Source organism: Protobothrops mucrosquamatus, unplaced genomic scaffold (assembly GCF_001527695.2).
Source record: "Protobothrops mucrosquamatus isolate PMUCROS unplaced genomic scaffold, P.Mucros_1.0 scaffold24, whole genome shotgun sequence".
NCBI lineage: Eukaryota > Metazoa > Chordata > Lepidosauria > Squamata > Viperidae > Protobothrops > Protobothrops mucrosquamatus.
In genome coordinates, this window is record NW_015386409.1 from 2,515,420 (window position 1) to 2,537,199 (window position 21,780).

The window sequence follows — 21,780 nt, forward strand, 5'->3', positions numbered from 1 at the left end:
CTGAGACCATAAAAATAGGTTTGGAAAGTTTATGGTTTGAGTTATATGGGTTTTTTTCTTAAGTGTTGAAAAATGTTATACAAACAGAAAGCAGCTGTTCTCTACATATTCAGAGAAATGTTTCTTCTATTTATTTGCAGAATATGTGGTATCACAAGAACCTCTTTAGGACTACTGTTTTTAAAAACCCAAATAAAATAACTTTTTTTTCTTGAAAATTTGATACCAGGAACTATTTTATTACAGAAACCTAATCTGAAAAAGTACATGGTTTAAAATGCTAGCATTCGAGAATCCTCCTTATACATTTTGACTACAGAAAATCCTCATTTAGTGACCACAATTGCGACTGACAACTAGATCATTTAGCAAAGTGGTCGCTAGGTGAAACATCATTTATTCAATTTCTATAGCTGCCCCCCTCAATCAGTAACTCTGAAGAGCTTACAATTAAAAAATATTAAATTAAATTAAAACAATAAAAACTTTTAAAACAATAAAAAATAGAAAACTAAATAAAAATATCTAGCCAAAATAAATATGCATAGCAGCTGAGATACTTGGCCCGGTAACAATAAAACCAGAAAAAGAGAGCCCTTGGCACAGTGATTCTCAACCTTTTCTTCACTGCAGACTCCCTTTAAATTGCTTTTGTGGCCATGGACCACAAACTACCAAGACTTAACTCAAGATCATAACTTGTCAACCTCAGACTTTCACATTCAATCTGCCTTTGGATTATGGACTTCCTGTCTGACCACTCTCAGAGGGTTAGATTGGGCAACTATATCTCTTTAGCCCTTATTCTTAATACTGGCTCCCCACAGGGCTGTGTGTTGAGCCCCCTACTTTAAACCCTCTATACTTATGACTGCACCCCCACTCATCCCAGCAATATTATTATTAAATTTGCGGATGATACAACAATGGTGGGGCTTATCTCCAAGGGGAATGAGTCTGCCTACCAGGATGAGGTGGAGCGGTTGCTCTTGTGGTGCAGAGACAATAATTTGGTTCTCAACACTACTAAGACCAAGGAGCTTATAGTAGATCATAGGAGGAATAAATAAGACATTCAGCCCTGATCATCAGTGGAGACCATGTGGAGCGGGTGGCCAGCTTTAGGTTTCTGGATGTTACCATAAAGGAGGACCTGACCTGGAGTGCTCATTTTAAAGCATTGGTTAAGAAGGCCCAGCAGAGATTATATTTCTTGAGACTTCTCAGGAAACAACAACTGAATGAAAAACTGCTGGTGACCTTCTACCGTTACTCCATAGAGAGCATTCTAACCTATTGCATTTGTGGATGGTTTCCCAACTGCACAATAGCAGATAGGAAAGCACTCCAGAAGGTCATTACCATCGCCAAGAGGATTATTGGCTACCCTCTCCTCCCCCCCCCCTGGACGAACTGTACAGTTCCCGCTGTCTTAGGAAAGCTCAAAACATTCTGAAAGACTCATCTCATTCCGGACGTTCTTTTTGGCAGACGGTACAGGATAATAAAAACAAAGACAAATAGACTGAAAAATATTTTTATCCCAGAGTTGTAACCATATTAAATACTATTACATAGTGCAACACTGAAGTGCAATATTAGAGGCAATGCAATGGTGAATAGAATGTGAAGGATGTGTGTATATAATGTATGTTTTTACTTGTGGTTTTTATTTGTGTGTAGTGTGCACTACACTTAATTTCGTTGTGAGATACACAATGACAATAAAGATATTCTATTCTATTCTATTCTATTCTATTCTGTCTTCAAACCTTCACGAACCCCCTGTGATGACATGGCAGCCCCTCAGGGTTCTGAGGACCACAGTTTGAGAACCAGTCTTAGCACACTCAACAACCTAAGCTCAGGAACACAACCAGGCTTTTAGACAGGATTGGGATAATTTTAGATAGGATTGCAGCCATTTTAATCTCCAAGTATAGGATATTCCATGAAGCAGGGGCTACTGCAGAAAAGACCCGTCTTTTCAGTCCCACTAGCTGACTCTCTTTGGCTAAGGGGATCTGCAGCATGCCCAATCTGCTGGATTGAGTTGGCTGGATAAAGACTCTTGGAAAAAGGTGGTCCATCAGATAACCTGATCCCAAGCCATTTAGGGTTTAAAATATGACAGCCAGCACCTTGAAATATACCAATAACCAATGCAGTTCCCGTAGTACTGGTGTTACATGTGCTGCATTTTCTGGCACCATTTATCAGCCACACAGCTGCATTTTGCACCAGCTGAAGTTTCCAAATGCCTTTCAAGGACATATAGCCCATGTAGAGCATGTTGCAGTAGTCTAAAATTTTACAATTTTACTTCAACTATCCTCCGACAGACTTGTGAAGGTTGTAAATGAGGGCATTATTTGGAAGGCAAAGTGGAACACAGCAAAGTGCAATTAATTAATGTGCTGTTCTTTATCTCCATCTTTATCTTCATATCTAACTAGCATGAAGAATAAAATCTCTTACAAGATAAATTCAAAAACTAATGCTCTAGTCAGGTTTAAATAGAGCTCTTTAATTCCCATATTTTTTGAGCACACATATATAAAACTGTCTAGCTATATCTGCTATTGAAAACACTGGGGAAAATGTTTACTTTTTACTGAACTGTAATATTTTCTTCGTATGCTATTAGTTATTGATCTGCATTTTAATAATTTATCAAAAGCTAAACCAATATTGTGCTAGAGAATAAATGAACAAATAGCATTTTAAAAGCCTATTTCTGAACAGGGCCAGTATCCACAAAATTTTGTGGAAGCTATCAAGAATCGAAACACACACTTTTTAAAAATAGAATTGTCAAATTACAATGTCAACTACAGTTTTTATTACACCATCTAAATGGCACAATTACATTTCCTATTATTTATTTATCATGAACACAAAATGAAAGGGGAAATGAAGTTTAAGAACAGTTTTGCCCACAGCTAAATCCAATATCTCCCAAATATTACATTTTATATAATAAACTGCTTTGTAAAAGTGCACCTTTTTCATTCCCCACCTCAAATTCAAGACAAGAATTCTTTATTTGTGAAAGCACTTTTTGGGTAAAAACAATCAAATATTAATATAAATTATTTCAAGTTTTGATTTTTGAATAACAAAATGTTAGTTTTAGTTGTAGCCTAGGGTTCAGTACATAATGTCAGGATTTTAAAAGCTGGCACCACATAGATTTATATTACTGTGTACCATTAAGAGTCAATCCAAATATTTAAAGCGTAAAGCAGGAATAGTGAAAGTGTATTTCTGCCTATATCAATTTATATATTATCTAATTCTAAAAAGCACTCCTTAACATCATTTGGTGAGTAGGCAGCAAATCAATCAACGAATCAACAATGAAATTAAAACAGAACATCAAAGATTATTCTGATGACAGCATCTTATTCAAGTTAAAGCTTTTACACACTTCTTTAAAAAAAAGGCCCACATTCAAATGTATTACAATATTTTTAGTGTGCTATGGAAAAGACATGTAACAATGGCAAAAATTCCTTTTTTCCAGGAAGGCATTTATTCCTATACATAGCAATTATTTTAATTCACAAGGACAATGATGGAACCAGGAGCATACCAACATGCAAATCATGTTGGTCAGAATAAATACAATATATCCTCAACTAATACAGGTTCAACATAAAATCCAAATTCAAATTTTCCACTGAGCAGTAACAGCCATTACCTGCATTAAACTCAACATCTGGCATGGGATAATGCACCCTGGAAGAAATGTAACAAAATGCAACATAACCATATTGTAAATGCAAACTAGAGTTGACAGGAAGATCACTCATAGACCCTACTGCTATTTCACCATTTCAAAAGAAAAAATGGGAATGAGAACATCTATTCAGAAGAAGATAACATCTGAACAAAGGTTAAGATGCTTTGCATATATATAGTACTAAATTCAATCTCTAACATCTTTACATAGCACTGAGAAACTCTGCTTATAATCTATACAGACGATAATGAATATGACTGATTAAATGGTCTGATTTGATATAAAGCAGTTTCATTTATAAGCAGGCATGCTTACAAAATGGCATACCTGACAAAACGTGTTTTTGTGTGGTGTGCACAAGCACAGATATATGGATATCAGGAATGTGCACATTTTTTGAGAGATGCTTTGGGACAAATGGGAGCAAGTACAATGCTCACTTTGTAGCACATCTTTTTAAAGCTCACATCCTTGCCTTGAAAACTACTACTAGGTGTCTCCATTTGCACATCCTTGCCCAGACACTTTACTTTGCTTAGTATCAAAGCAAAATGAATGTGGAAGCACTTAATACTTAAGACTAACAGTAAGAGTATCTGAACATGGAAAAGAAGTCATGTTTGAATATATCATGTTTGTGAACTTTCCAAAGTTTTGATTATTTGGCAATAAGTAAATGCTGGACATAATAACATTGCACTTTAAATGCAGTTTCTTGACTTTTCTAAAATTAACATTCTTCATTCAATCCTGATTTGAGAAGATACAATAAGATTAGCATTAAATCTTTTTGCAAACTATGAGCAAACAAGATCTGTGTATTGCCATGCTTTTGAAATAATGTTTTAGTTAGATTTAAAAAATAAAAGCTGCTTATCTTTTCACATATCAGTTTTAACATATGTATGTTTATTGAGAAGATTTCAAGAGACTACACAAAATACAAAGTTACTATTTTTAGTCAACAACAAGCTAACACAATTATCTCTTTGTAACAGGTAAAGCCATACAAAACAAACCTTTCTCTTCCAACCTTATTTCACATGTAATGTAAAAGATTGGGGGTCTTCAAGCCTGATAAGTTAATAAATCTGTCACTTTATAACAACCTCCAAAACCTTTCCCCTCAATACAAATTATTATTCTGATGTTCTTTGTAACTGCATAGGACTTTCCTATAGCTACAGATTTTTTGAAGTACAAAGAGGCACAGAGTTCATATAACTCTTAAAAAATTCCTATTGACTCTTCAAAATAATGCTAAATTAAGAAAAATGGGAGGAAAAAGCCTCAAAGTAAGGGAAAAACACTGAACTGACTCTCTTCTTCCCTCTTTCATCCCTTTCCTCCACTTATATGTTTTTAAAACTACAATGAGGGAAAGGCTATTTTCTGAAGGCTAAACTTACAGTATGAGAATATGCTTAACAGATAGGCTAATATAAAACATTACAAAATACTGCAATACTTAATTTGTGTAGGTATAGTCAAATTAATATAACACAAATGTTGCTTTATAATAACAATAGTATCATCATCCCTAAAGCAATCACAGAATATATATGGTGAATAATATACGATTTGCCTGCAAGCAAGAACTGGTGGGACCACAAAATAGACAAAAGGAATAGAAAATGAAAAAGCCAAAGTGCTCTGGGACTGTAGAATTCAAATAGACAAATATCTGCCACATAATATCCCAGACTTAACAATTATCAATAAGAAAGAGAAAAAAATCTGGATAATGGAGGCAATAGTACTAGAGACAGCAAAATAGAAGAGAAAGAACTGAAGAAAAACACAAAATATAAAGATCTGCAAATAGAATGACTATGGCAAAAGAAATCAAAGGTAGTAAATAGGTACTTTGGGTGCAATTTCAAAACATCTGGAGCACCACTTGAATACTACTGGCATTAACAAATAACCATCAGTCAATTGCAAAAGTCAGCTTTATTTGTAACAGGTTACATTCTGTGATATTTTAAACACTATCAATGGCAGCATCTGCCTATCCCAGGACTCAACAGATGGATAAAAGTGCCAAATCCAGTTTACACATCTGCCTGATTGTGTGACCAACCACAATAATAATAACTTTAATGATTTCTAGAATTGTTCTGGCAACTATGATATCCCTTTGGAAGAAACATAACTCTATTTACTGAATAAAATAATGGGCATACAGCTAAATAAATAACTGGATTTGGATTAATAATATGAATTAGAATATTATGAATTAGATGAAAAGCATATTATAATAAACAAACACAAAAGCAACTAAGTGTGGCACTGAGTGTTCCAAAAAGCCCCCAATAGATATATCTATAATATAAAAAAAACAGAAATGAAGATGAAACAATTATTAAACTCTCTGTTTATTTCCTACTATTTTGTTTTGAAATTTGTTACACAAATTTTGGGCAATGGGATTATTGAAATCTAAGGCTCTCCTGCCCAACCATACCCCTCTTCGGTACTAAGGTTAGGCTCTTCCAATTTCTTCTTCACAAATCATTGCTCTTTCAATATCCGAATCCTTTTCCCAAGTTCAAAGACTACCTATCAACTAGACCAGGGGTGTCAAACTGCCGGCCCATGGGCCGGATGCGTCACGTGGAAGCTGTGCCCTCCCCATTGCTGGCAATGGCAAAACTGTCCCGATATGTTGCGCGACATCATGTGACATCACGAGTTTGACATGTCTGAATTAGACCCTCAGATATTTCAGGAAAGTGATAACATTTTATTGCTTCATTAAAAACTAGTTTATTTTTTGTAACAAGCAAATAAAGAGATATTTATTATTATTTATTATTTATTACTTTAATTTATATCCCGCCCTTCTCCCGAAGGACTCAGGGCGGCTTACAGGCAATAAAAACGGAACTATACAATAAATATCTAAAAACAATTAAAATATATATTAAATAAGCCTGTTATTTTTAGAAAAGTTATAAAATCCCTATTAAAAATCCCTATACAATCCCCCCCCTAGGCCAATCCCGCTTGATGGAAAAGCCATGTCTTGAGGGCATATTCTTTGGGAAAAGAATATGATCCAGAGAGAGAAAATTCTGAATTACGGAAACATCACAAGGAGAATAAAGGTACACAGAGTCCAAGCTATGTTTTTCTAAATGTAACATACTGGGAATGAATACTGAACATCAGAAAATAAGAAGGAAAAAAATATGCCTTTCAAGAAAATTGTTAAGAATATACTGGGTTGCAAGAGGAACAAACTATTCAATATCTGATAAAGTAATACCTAATACTCCTAATTCTAGGAGTAATACTTCTAGAAATACTAATAATTTGGACATTAAATAGCAAAGACCAAGAATCATTGGAGAAGATCCTATGCTTGGAAAAATATAAATTTATTAAAAGAAGGGTTGTAATTTCAAAACACTATCTCTGATGACACAAAAACAACCATATAAGAACTCAAAGAAATAATGATGGACATACTAGCCTGGCAAACTGATGCTCATTGTGTCACTCATAACACAATACCCAACACCTAATGAACATCATAACAAATCCCACCTGGTCTCACATTGACGTGGGAATAGGGTTCCATTCTTGAGTTAACTGAAGTGTACAACACTCAACAAGAGTCAAAATAAAAGTTTTGCAATATCAGAACAAGCAAAGGAAAATCTGAAGTTAAATATAATAGACAAATGAACTGGACAAGAAAGAATGCAAAGAATACAACAATGGATAGAAAACATTTGTTGATTAAGAAAACCCTAATTCCACATAAGAGTAAAATAATTTACCTAGAACAGGAAATTATTGCTGACTGTATAAACAATTAGGTGCTGATTATTTTAATAAAATACAAGGGTAAAAAAACATCCCTAGTAGTGACCACTAGAATATTTAATTACAATATTTAATATTCAATGAAACTGAAGACTTTGAAATATTTAAAATAGTGACTGCTCAGATATTTGCTGGCTCTTACTAATAAAAAAAACCTTTTAACTTTTTAAAAGAATCTGAAATCTGAAAAAATGGTTGATTTTTTGTTTTCATTTTTTGGGATAAGTGCAATTACAACTGACATTCATACAATCTATTTAATTGTACAAATATATAAAAGATTGTATATAATTAACTAAATAAAATATTTTAAACAAAATTTTAAAATTAAGAAAGCACGATGCATGTATCAAATACTTTTCTGAGATCAAAAATTTCCCTTACTGGTATTTTTCTTGTCTATAGAAACACTAGGAGAATAACTTATTTTCAACAACTGAACCCAACTATATGAAGTTTCTATACATGCTCAAGTATAAACTCATTTATGGATAAGCTGACACTCAACTTTTTAACCAAAATACTATGAAAAAGGTGCCATCCGTTGCTGAACTAACCCTCATCATTTTCATTGTTTTATTTTTCAGTGGACTTATCTATGGATGCCTTTTTCATGGTATTTTGGTTAAAATTTGAGGGTCAGTTTATCTGCAATTGCTTATCTGTGAGTGTATATGGGATAAATGGGTACTTTTAAAAAGTGTTACCATCCATATTGGTGTGTGAACACATACATGCACACGCACACACACGCAGATATACCATATATAGTCATCCATGAATAACTAAACTCAAATGGGGGGCTGTACTTAGCACCTACAATTCTTGGCTTAATTACAATTATATACAGTATATATCTCTGGAAATTCTCAGTCATCCGGGTCATAGTTGTCTCAAAGATGTTTTTTCAAAAGGCAACTGGACTGTTTTTCCTTGAGGAAGAATAGCAATAGCACTAAGACTTATTATACACTACTTCAATCCCACCTTTATTATTTTCACAAATAACTCAAGGTGGCAAACATATCCAACACACCTTCCTTCTCCTATTTTCCCCAAACAACGCCCTTATGAGGTGGGTTGGGCTAAGAGAGAATGACTGGCCCCAAGCCAATCCATTTGGCTTTCCTGGCTAAGGCAGGATTTGGCAGAACTTCAGCTCAGTTTACCGTTTTCTAGCCCAGTTCCTTAACCACTAGACCAAACTGGTGCATAAATAAACAAATTAATAAACAAAAAAGCAACAAAGTAAGGACTTGAGAAAATAGGTTAACGCCAATAAATTCAATTTGCATAGCAAAGCTAACAATGAATGCAAACAGAGGTAAAGATTCCATAAAAGCAATGCTTGTGCATCCATTATACTTTTTCTCTCAATTTTTCTTCTACGGTTCCAGTTTTCCTACAACTGTTTGTTTGGATCTGACAACCTGGTCCAGTCAAAAAACTTGATGAATTCAACCCCAATTTTCACTAAAACTTGCCACCTAGCCGGCAGGTAGATTATTTCACTATAAAAGCATACTACTATTATCTAGGCTAGCAATCAGAAAGTCCTATTAGCATGGATAGATGTGAACTTCTCAGGAAGAGATAAAATTAGTGCATCAGCGTAAAACCCTTCTTGATTCTATAGGTAAAGCAACAGTGATCTATGGAATAGGTATGGTTTAAAGATAATTAGTTTAGCAAACTTCTAAATTCAAGGTCAAAGAACAGAAAGGATTTAGAGCAGGCATGTCAAACTCATGAAGTCACGTGACATCGCACAACGTATCGGGACTTTTCCCCCATTGCTGGCTATGGGGTGGGCGCGGTTTTGGCATGATGCATTCGGCGCGTGAGCCGGCAGTTTGACATACCTAATTTAGAGGAACAATGAAGCTTTGTAATTGTTACTAACTTTGTCCCTTTCTAGGGATAAAATGCAATAGGTTGCATTTTCCTAAATAGGCAGGTTGTTATCTACATGAACTTATAGTTTGCATATGAATATTTCACTGCTGTAAAATACATGTTTGTAACAACACAATACACAAAAAATCAAATAAATATTGTAAGTGATTACTGATATTGAGGCAAATATTTATATTAGAAATAAAGTCTTCCAATATATTTTTCAACAAAAGAAAACTGAGTATAACAAAATAGAAAACTGCATATTTTCATTTTTAAGAACTCCTAAATATGTACATGAAATTACATATAAACATAACAATACTAATTTTAATATTGAAACATTAAAAGTTCAGATAATCAAAGCAAATACTTAATTCTGAGGGAATTGAACTGCTATAACAGTTTAAAAGATTAATTTCAGATAAATTGCATGCACATTTTATAGAACTGGAATATATTGCAAAGATAACTATATATAGTTTCTTCCATATTTGAAATTCTGTCCTATCAGGATTTCAGTTAATAAAATAGAGAATAACTTCTATTTAGATAATTGCTGAATTAATGTCAATGTTATAAAAGGTTATGATGCTGCACACCATAAAATAGATTAAAAATATAAAACATGAAAACTAAATTTTAGCTAGAAACAATCAGAAACAAAATAATTTATTTATTATCCATTTCTCTGGTTTATACATTTTATTTAAGTAAGAGATAAGGACTGTAGCAAGAAAAATGCAGGGAAATTACAATGCCACTATTTGCCACTTTCATCAGCCAAGAAGTAGCTCAAGCCTACTCTATGCATGCAGAATATGACTTTAAGAGTCATTTTTATTATTTCAGAATATGGGTTGGAAAGAGGTCACCTCCCACCCATTGTGGATGCTTCCTGCATGTACATGTGGAGTGAATTGGCCTATAACTGGCCTTACACATTGTATACTATTACAGGCAGTGGTAGGATTCAGCCAGTTCGCACCAGTTCGGCAGAACCGGTAGCTAATTTTTTGTTGCCCAGGCCCAGAATGGACTTCCGGAAGCGGCATCCACACAGAGAACCGGTTGTTCACATATTTGAATCCCACCACTGATTACAGGTAGTTATCAACTTACAAGTTTGTTTAGTTCTAAGTTACAACGGCACTGAAAAAAATGATTTATGATCATTTTTCACATTTACTACCATTGCACCATCCCCATGGTCACATGATCAAAACTCAAAACCCCAGGACACTTGGCAACTGACTCATATTTATGACAGTTGCAGTGTCCTGGGGTCATGTGACTTCTGACAAGCAAAGTCAATGGGGAATCTGGATTACTTAACAACTGCAATGATTCACTTAACAACAGTTGTAAGAAAGGTCGTAATATGGGGCAAAATTCACTTAATAACTGTCTCACTTAGTAACAGAAATTTTGGGCTCAACTGTGGTCGTAAGTCGAGGACTATCTGTATTTTCAGGAAATTCTGTTTTATTTTTCTATGTGAAAGAATGCATATTCCTTCACCTAATTTTTGTTGCATACATATGACAATGTCAGAAATCAAACTGAAATTGTAAAACTATGGTTAAAAACGCCATCATTTTTCACTAATCTATTGATTACACTGCTAATTCACAATTCATCCATCCACATCTAACTAAATTTGAATAAGAACAAAGATAGTGAAAACTTAAGTTCTGTTTTCCATTTCATTAAATATTAAACGCACAAATCGTATCTAGAATTAGAACAGAGGGATATTAAAATATGTTCATTTTTCGGATTGATATATACCATGCTTTTTTGAATGTTCAAACTTGATGTTCAGTCATTAATTATACTTTTTTTTTCCAGTATAAGGAGATAATATACTGGCTTTTTAAAAAAACTATTTTAAAATCATGTATCAGTCAGAACTGTATTATTTTCCTTGATGGTCAAAGCTGTTTCAATTAGTACATGTATATCAGTATATCAATTGTGTTGATCTGTCCAATAGTGAATTACACAGAATAGCTGCACTGAGAAGAAAGAAAAAAAGGCATTTTCATTTAATAATAAGTCTCATATGCAACATATTTCTAAACAAGTACTGCTTAGCATATGCCTGACATGTATTAGTAAAAAGCCTCTGTATTTGTGCAAGCAATCATCAGAAATAAAACTGTGAGTACACATTTATGCAGAAGTGTAGGCCAATCAGGAGACCAGTGTAACACAAAAATATGTGTAACCTTAAAGTTGGCTTTAAGACAGAGCATTTGAAAACAACTGTTCACACAACGCATGGAAACAAGTACAAATAATATATGTAAGCAGAATGATCTCAAAAAACTGTAGATAAATTAGAAGTGAATTTTTAACAATTGCTTTTAATTCTTTTGGTGTTATATGATGCTTATGGGTAAAGTATATATTCCAATCTGTACATGCCCCCCCATAATTCATAAATCCAATTTTCAATGCAATGGGAATGGAAAGTATAGTTATCTGAAGCGTCTTTAAATATGTAGATCGACAGTTAACTTAAAGCAATATTGATAGTCACGTAATTCTTTGTACGTGCATTTGATTCTTTCACATCACAATTACTGGTGAAAGTAATTCAATAATTTCATCTTATATGGTTTCATCTTTTTTCTAACCATTTTACTTTTTATTTTTCACCTTAGCACAACATTTGGTATTTGATCATTTTAAAATAACCTGAATATTGAAACAGATGTTGGAAAAGATTTCTGGGTATTTTTCTCTAACTCTAGAAGGAATCAAAATTAATAGTACAGGTTTACAGGTGAATACAGTACTGAAACATATTTGTTTTCACATTCAGTTTTGACTAAAATATTATTCAAATATCAAAGTCAATGAGACTTAAACAATGCTATGCTTGTGTTATATACCATTCTTAATTATCACAACACTTTAGCATTTATAAAAGAACATTCGTGCTTTCTACAAACACTAGAAGTGCCATCATTTGTTTTTTGGGGAAAAAATGTTTCTGGAACCATTTATTTTATAATGTATATGACCTGAAATTGTTGAAAAAGTGATACTTTAAAAGCTCATTTTTCGTATAATCAAATACGTTTGTGTTTTAGCCACATGCAATTAGACCTAGAATAAATTGGGGGTAGGGTAAGGTTTGGAGAAATTATAATTTTTATTCCTAGTCTCTAAAAATAGACAAAAGTAAAATGTTCTACAGAAGGTTAAGAAAGATTTTATCCCTTATTTATCACTTTGAAGAGAAGACTGTTACAGCTGCGTTTAAGTAAGTACTAAGCCTGATAGTGAAGGGTATTTCAGTGAAACTGGTTTGATAATTTTCAGACACAACTTTTAAGATAAACATGCTCTGAAACTTTTAAGAAAAAAAAATTATACAGGGCCGACAAATGTCAAAATCTCTAAGCAGAGTGAAGTATTCTGATTGCTAAATACAAATGAAGTAACTATTTCATTCATAGATTTTCTAATTTCCCAGTACTGGAATAATTTGGACAATATCTGATCAAAAAGGAGTAATAAAAGAGAGCAGTGTCTAAATGCTATGTTAATCATAAACAATTATACCTAAGGCACTGTAATTTAAGCTCTCTGTCAACAGGAAATGTTCGACTGGTATCACAGTCCTGCATTAAAACTCATACTTAAGCGCACACAAAAAAGGCTTTGCATGGATTTTCCTTGAAGCCTTACAAATGATTACTCAATTTCCATATTTATTTGCATTACCGTCAAAGAACAAAGAACTTCCTTTTTATTATCAAAACTGAAATATCACCTGAAACACTGTACTGTAGTAATACCAAATTTAATGCTCCTAATTACATAGATATGTATATGCCGATTGAATTCTTTTAGTTATATAAGATGATTTTAAATTAAAATACCTCTTAAGAAGCCTGGCCATAGACATCTCATTTGTACATCATAATAGGGGACTAGCCATTGCATTCACCTTACCAACAAAGGAGCACTTCAGGATTATACATATTTCCTGATCCCAAATACAGGCAAAGCCAGCTTTGCACAGTGCTTCTAAAACAAACACAAATAAAAAACACAGAACCTTTAGTTGACCTTATTTCATTAACATTCTCACTGCCTTTTTATCCAAATTAATTTAGGCTTTCTCCTTTTCAAAATTTGCCAGCTCTGAGATTACTACCTTATATTAAAAAGTTCAATTAATGGACAGGTATAACCCTCAGTTCCCTCTTTATTTCTTATAGGATCCCATAGGCATAAACTGTGCACTAGTTAAAGCAATCTACCCTAGTTATTGAACAAAATGAATTGCCTTACTTTTAATGAATATATGGTTGCAGAACCATTAGTTCAAACTAATATGAAATATGTCCTTCTGATATATAACATGGCTTTCTTTTTCATAAAAAAAAGCCAATGCATTTACATTATATTGCCAAATGTTTTACAAATCATTGTTTTTTGTTTCCTCAAGGTATCATTGAAAGGGAAGGGGTAAAAATACTCTTTTAATATAAGAAGAGCAAAAGCTTCACACACATTTCTAACGCAAGTCAAAACTCATTGTTCTCTTTTTCATGGACTAATCAATTTTAGTTCTTCATTTTTATCTTTTATTTTTCCCTAATAGCTAAGTTAATCAATTTATGCCATAATATATAAACGTATTGTCCCCTGATTTCTTTACAGCTAGTGACCTATAAAAATCTTTAGCTCCCAAAAGTGTTTTGCAGATTAAATAAGATAAATATAAACATGCGATACCTTTGAGTATCACTGGCATGACCAGTGCACAGTAAATTAATGTATTATTTTTTTAAAAAAAAAAAAACTTTTTTCTTATGATAATTTAGGACTGGTACCTTCTAAAAAGTGGTAAAATATATTAATATATATATATATATATTTAATTACAGAATTATATTTTATGCAGCTTTGTTTTAAAAGACAATCCAATGTACTGAGATTTATTCAACTAAATGACAGAAATACAAATGTGCACAGGTTCACATACATACACACAGAGGTATGCACACCCCACTCAGTCTTCTAATATCTCTGAGAGGAGAGCCGAAGGAGAAGCAGAAGATGGATAATTTCCTTTCCAAAACATACTGGCCAATTTTACGGAAATTGATTCCATTAACGATTCAGCCCAGCATATTATTTCTAACAGCATTTTTCTCCCCCTAAACCCCAATGACATTGAAAAAAATACTGCATTGCAGTATTTGCCAGTGTATCAGAGGGTATTCTGTCAGATGCCCCAAAGTCAAAGGCGTATAATAACATAGTAAATGCTATACAGTAAGGATAGTGAGAGACTCCATGCTAAACATGTATATTTAATAATTCCAAGTATATTCAGTGTAGCTCAACCATTATGTTGTTCAAGATCTGTATGAAATGCCAGAATTAGCCACTAGTTACTTTATGAGTTGTCCTGATAACCTAGAACCATAACCTCTCCACAAGTCAAGCAAAAAAAAGACACAGTACAACATATGGAGCAACTCCTCACAACAATGATACCACACTAAGTATTTCTAAGTTTGAAAAGCATAATTCATGGAGACCACAGTATGCAAAAAGAAATGAAAATTACTCAGGATCTATATAAGGCACCCGAAGAGTAAAAACTATCTAGCAAAGTTCAAATTTGATTTTCAGAACTATTGCATATGAGGAACTGAATATAACCATGCCATTCCTTTGAAGCTATTTATTTTTGAATATCTTTTTGAAAATAATTTTCCAATAGAGGTTTATTTGATTCTTCTTTAATTTAATAGAGCTCAATAACAATAACATACATACAAAAAATGGGGGGGGGGCAAGGGGAAGGAGAAATAAACTGAAGAGAGGATGTTTGCCCAGCAATAAGAGCATCTCTCTACGTATATGTTCCAACTTCATTAGTTAAATTAGAATAGTAGGAAGAATTTCCTGTTTATACATCCACACTATCCGTTACTATTACATTTCACCCTTTTCAATTTTTCAATAAATGTCATAGTGCTATAATAATTGTAAATAATGCATTGATTTTTTACAAATTTTCTTACATCAAGAGACTTCATAGGGTTTTATGTATTGAAGAATCTTTTTCTGCATACTATCCAGAACCTATGTGTATTATATTAATTTCTGGATAGCTGAATATATGACAGCTTGGGATTAGGAGGGTAAAAGAGGAAAAACAAACTCTGGAAACTTTTGCCATTAGATTTAAAAGGGAAAAATAGAGAGAGAAGCAATACGGAGAATAATAAAACAATAGAACCGCTTGCTGCAACTATTCAGAGATGAATGTGGTGAGGAAGGTGCTGGATAATTTAAATGCAGTATGAAAAATTAAAATATTTATAGGCATTTCTATAAAAAATTATCAGATTACATACACAGATTCTCCATAACTTGCCTTTTTTACACAGAAGGCCAAATCTCTTCTTCGATGAAAACTGAAGAAGCATTATTCTTCAGAACAGTTTTAGAATAATGTGAATTTTGCATATTTTACAAATTTTAGCATTTTTACTTAAATCCATCTTGCAAGTTTAGGATATACCAAGTAAAAGGTAAAATTTGCCAAGTCTAACCAGTGCGACATAATTTAGTGATATTATAAAAATTAAATAAAATAGAAACAATTTAATAATAAACTATGCTGTACATAAATACAATACATAAGTAAGGAAAACTATACTTTTCCTTAGGCGATAATTCAGCTACAAACCCATGGCATTTCATACCACATATAAATCACAAGTACTTTCATATATTTTCTATACTCATGAATAAGTTTCTGTACTGTTCTGAACTGACATTTAATGAATAATTTGAGAATGAATTTGCAGTTTCATTCAGCACCTCTATTTACGATGTACCGTTTCCTATCGTCAGTGTATATATTCATGCATACAGAACTTATATCAATAACAAACAGCCCCCACCCTCAGAAAAAGAATGTTGAAAAAGAACAGATAGTATGTTGATATGTGTTTGTGTGGATCCATATGTATGAGTTGATTAGACTTATATATCTGTATATACCAATTTTAAAAGAAAAAACCTGAGTGTTTATTCATATAGAAAAATTAAAGTTGTGGCTGCCACAAAGAACAGCAAAGATAATTGAGGTAGACCCAGAATTTGTTTTTTTCAATGTTTGCAGTATTCCCACATGACTGCCACCTGCTCCCCCACTCAGCTTCCCCTATCCTCGTTTCCCGGGCAACCTTTCACTGGCTTTTCCTCCAGCTATCGCTTTCAGTTCGGCTGCTCAGTCTAATCTTATTTGTTTTACACCCATCAAAACAAGCAGCTAGACAAAGAAAATCCTACAAGAATAGGCAAAAGACCATAGCTTTGTTTCTGAGTTTATAATAAATATTCGAGGGGGGGCAGGGGTGCCTGTAAGATATTTAATTTGAACAAAAGTAGAAGGGATGAGGTGAATGTTAATGCTTCTTTCTTCTACTCTTTCCTCCATCCTCATGATTTGCTTCATTCTGCCAAGACTTAAAAGTCTACATTTGATCTAGACATTTTGCACAATCTGTAAGAACAGCAGAAACAGCAAGAAAGGGTGTGGGAGCAGGGGAAAAAAAAATCAGACAGTTTTGGATTTTTTTTAGCAAAAGAATATGCTAAAAATAGAAATACTACTATCATTATTAACGGATTTAACTTCCTTTCACAGAAAAGAAAGCACTCTTGTTTTACAGCAGCCATAAGATTCCAAGGAAACAGTCCATGTAGTCATTAGATTCCTGTTCAACTTATCACTTGCATAGCACAAATGAAGATTAAAGGGCATCATATGCTGAGCATATAGTACAAAGACACCGTGGCTGTCAGCAGCGATCAACCCGATGCCTGCTTACGAAATGAAGCACTCAATGCCATGACACTCATCTGTATTTATACAATAATTGCACATACACATTACATGTCCAGGTGCCCTCATTAAAAACCAAAATAGCCTATAATTTTATTTATAGTTCACAATCTGCTATCCTAAGCAAGCACAATTCACAAGCAGCACAAAGCCTCAAAGCAATGTGTTCCTAGCATTCACTTACCATTTTCAAGCCATTCCACTCCATCTGTGATCACAAAGATGGACCCTTACAGCCCCTCACCGTGTCAAAAGCAAAAAGAATGTTATGTAAAAGCTGACATTCCTTCTTACAGAACTCCTGCCCAACGATACAACACATCGGCATATACTAGGCGCTGGTACACATACAAGCCGCCTCCTCTTTTTATGAGGTCACGACAGGAAACTCTTTGAAATACAATATGCAGCATTTATTGAAGCTCCTATAAATCATTATCTTTTTTTAAAAAAATACCGTGTCTACTGCGCAATACACCAAACCAAAACAGTATCTGTTTCAAGGCACTACCTCTCTATATAATTTCTTTTTGAAGGATTCCATTTTGCATATGTATTACCCGCATGTGAATGTGGGAAATTTTACCACCCCAGCCCCCTCCTACAGCATTTCTGTTGCCCAATGCAATCTTGAGTATATTTAAAGCAAAAACTATAACCAGCATTAAAAGGTAAAAGCACACCATTACTACCTTTTATTAAAAGCTAGGCAAGTACTTACATATGTGAAAAAGAAAAAAAAGCTGTGAAATGACAGGAGAAAGACATTTAACAAGCAAACCAAGGGGAGCAAACTAAACTAATGTGATAACACAGACTGATAAAAACGCAGACTTGTGGAAAGGGATATGTTCTATACACAAATTATGAAAGACAAATTTTAAAAACTACTAATACCTACCATAACCATTCTTAATGGCAAATAATGGGTCTTGCAAGGCTTCAATTCCTCTAAAGATCTGATATGGTTTCAGGGAATTAAATGCTTTATTGTATCTTTTTTTTAAAAAAAAAATCCACAAAATATACAGGGCAGATGTATGATGCAGCAAAAGGAAGAAAACCAAAACCCAAGCACTGTGCCTCAAGCCCCCTGAATTTAGAATGTAGATAGCAACTGAATAGAGCCTTGATGAAATTGGCTAGCAGCTTCTTCTTTTTACATCCATTTATGGGACCATCTGTCAGCTGAAAGCGAGATGCGATTGGCTAGGGAAACTAAAGGAGGCGTTGCAACATCAGGTGCTATTGAAATTAGCTATTGCCAGATTGACAATGTTAATGATTTGGTGACCTCTACAACAACAGAGACCAGATTTCTGAACTGCAGCTTGTGTCTAGTAATTAAGGGACAGTTGAAGAACATTACAAATGCATGGATTTTGCCCACACCTCCCCACACATGCACAGAGGGGAAATTCAGGCCACACCTAGAGTATGAACACACTGACCTGCAGATGTTATACCTCAATCATGTTTCAAATTCAATATACCTCTTAAATCTAGACTGTTTTAGCCACATTGTAATTCCAGACAAATGCATATTTAATTTTGTTTCCAGACTAAAAATGTGAAAAAACCTACTGTCCATTGTAATTATTTTACTCGTTAGTTTATTAAATTCCTGACTTACATTAACTATATCAGATATAGAAATAACAGTTTATATATTTAATAAATGTTGCTATGTATTTCATAAAGGCAGTGTGCTTATATAGAAAATGAAAATGTTATTTTAATGAGGTATAACTGTTCTGATGTAAGACTAAAAGTAAAAATGATCTGACACATAATCTTTAGTCATTTTAAAGTCCAGCTACAATTAGAATTTCTATATATATTAAAAATTACTTTCATCAGATTAATCTATATGGTCCTCCTATGAATATATATCTTAGGTTATTAATTAGAATGCACTCATATTAACTGGGTTCAACAATTCTTTACAAAATGTATGCTCTGTAAATTCATTTTAAATATATAAATTAAACGCTACCTGAAGTAGCATTTAATGCAAAAAGTAAATTTTCCATAGATTAAAGCAAAAGATTAGCATGGACTACATTATGAGTTTATATTCCATTGAAATCCCAGTATTATTATAGTAATAATAAAAAATTAAAAAATGCAGACATGAGTTTTCAAAGAATTGAGGTACCCCTCCTGAAAAATGAAGAAGTTAATGTAATACTTGTGAATAGCTTAAATAACTGCTAGCTTGCATTACCTTCTTTTACAGATTTAATTTTGATTGTTTCTTTTAAATAAAAGATAGTTAACTGAACATTTTCAAAACTGAAAATTCAATATATACAAATGAAGAATAAATTCAAGGTCATAATGACATGCATTCCAATTGTAAAACTATATGTTCACAGAGAAAGTTTCATTTGTAATGCTAATCTTAAATTAAAGCTTCACTGAGAGGTTAACAAAATTAAACGGGGAATTAAGAATTTTCAACCTTTCCTCCACATCAACAGACTTCTTTAGGCACTGAATAATGATTTAAGACATGAAGAAGATCCAGCTTTTTGTCTGAAAAAGTCAGCAATAGTAGAAAGTATAAAAAAAATTAACTGGCCAATATAAAAAAAAAACCCCATATGTTCCATGTATTGTGCATTATCATCTAAAACTAGACAAAGAAAATGGAAAGATAAAAATAAACCCAAAGAAAACAAGAAGAAATGTACACGTGTCTATAGAGGCCTCTTATTAAAGACACAAGCATTATTCTATTGTTGGGGGAGGAATCCATCCTATTAGCAGATTTCCAATAGGTCTATTCATCTTTCAGGATGGGGGGCTGCCTACTGCATGACCAACAGGACAGAATTTGTAAAGATACAAATTTTCTCTAAAATCTTTTAAGCATCAATAAAAAAAGCTATTATTTCATGCAAGCACCCTCCCCGCAAACTGGATTCAAAATGCTGCTAATCCATTTTCAAAATAAAATGAAACAGCACTGCTCCCCCCCCCCTTTTCTTTCTTACCATAAATGAGCAGTTTCTGGACTCATTAATGACAGTTTCCCTTAAAAGAAGTGATCTCATAGCACTGTGTCCCTCACCACCATGCATACATCCTAAAGATTGCGGGTATCTTAACATCAGGAACCGCCAGCAAGCTTTCTCATACACAGCCCAGATGGACTATACTTGAAGCCAATTCAGCGTTAATAACTACCTACTCTGTGCCTTACGTGGTATAATGTCCTAGGCAACAGCAGCTGATTAAAACCACAAATAAAAGACAATCCTGCTATCCAAAATGATTGAAGGGACTATCCTTAAAAATAAAGCGAAGGATGATATCTATTTTTTTGTTCTTTTCTTTTAAATTTCAGTTTGAGGATGAAATCCTTTCTAAGCAAATGGAGAAGAAGGAAAAAGAAAAGAAAAACAAAATACTGCCCAGAAGATGTGACAAAATATTACCTCATTATTTAACAAAGCAGCACTAAGCGTCCTGGTGATTTCAAACATCTTGCCACAGATTTTGATTTTAGAGGAACAGAAAAAGAATCCTTTGCAAGTCCAGTCCTCTATCTGCACAGAGGATGTCAATTTTCTTGCACAAAACAATGTTTTCTCCCTGGAGTTACCACATTAAAACATCTAGTCAGTGAGCTGCATTTTTCCTCTTAGCATACGGAATAGACTCTCTCCTGTAACATGTACTGCTCTCTTTGCTAGAATAGCCTGCTGCCCCAAACATGGTTGTTACTTAAACTATTCTTTAAAGTAACAGTTCACTCTCTAACCACCAGGTGGGCAGTGTGGAATGATTCAAAATGAACATCTTGAGACTGCTGTTGAATAGGATAAAGCTGTGATTCTTCAGACATACAAAAAAGTAAGTGTTGTTAGAAATGAAGAAGTGGCATGCAATCTTTTACTTCTTACTTTGTTAAAATATAATCATGCCCTTCTTAAAAAGTACATGATATTTTTTTAAAAATAGAATACAATCATATCCGTGCTTACCTTGAAGTAAGCCCTATTGAATTCAACAAGGTTTACTACTGAGTAGGCATGCAAAACGTTATTCCACAGGGATACCTGATTATATTTTAGTGCTACTTCAAAATTCTTACTTAGCGTTTATGGTCATGGACTAAACTGAAGCTGAAGGCAAAATGGTTAATTTAACCATTTAATCATTATTAGATTAATCATCATTAATTTAAGACTCAGATAAAATTTGGTTGTCATTTTTTACTTTATATACTTTGTGATCCCAAACAAGAAATCTTTCCAGATTGTAGCACCTGGCAGAAAAGAATACCTCTGTGTGGAATAGCAAGGCCATATTAAGAGTATAAACATAGTGCAAAAAACTAGAGAAATTGTATATTAGCATCACTACTAATAAATGCTGTATTACATCACTGTCAAATTGTTAT

At 33.5% G+C, this 21,780-nt stretch overlaps 1 protein-coding gene across 1 annotated transcript in view; it reads right to left on the reverse strand.

Moving 5' to 3' along the window:
• The window catches only part of ELAVL4 (ELAV like RNA binding protein 4), a 91,172-nt gene extending 70,687 nt beyond the window's left edge, over nucleotides 1-20,485 (reverse strand). The window contains exon 1 of the mRNA XM_015810913.1: nucleotides 20,369-20,485. Within this exon, the coding sequence (XP_015666399.1) occupies nucleotides 20,369-20,485 (117 nt within the window). The remainder of the gene's footprint in view (nucleotides 1-20,368) is intronic.
• Between the last annotated feature and the right edge of the window lie 1,295 nt (nucleotides 20,486-21,780).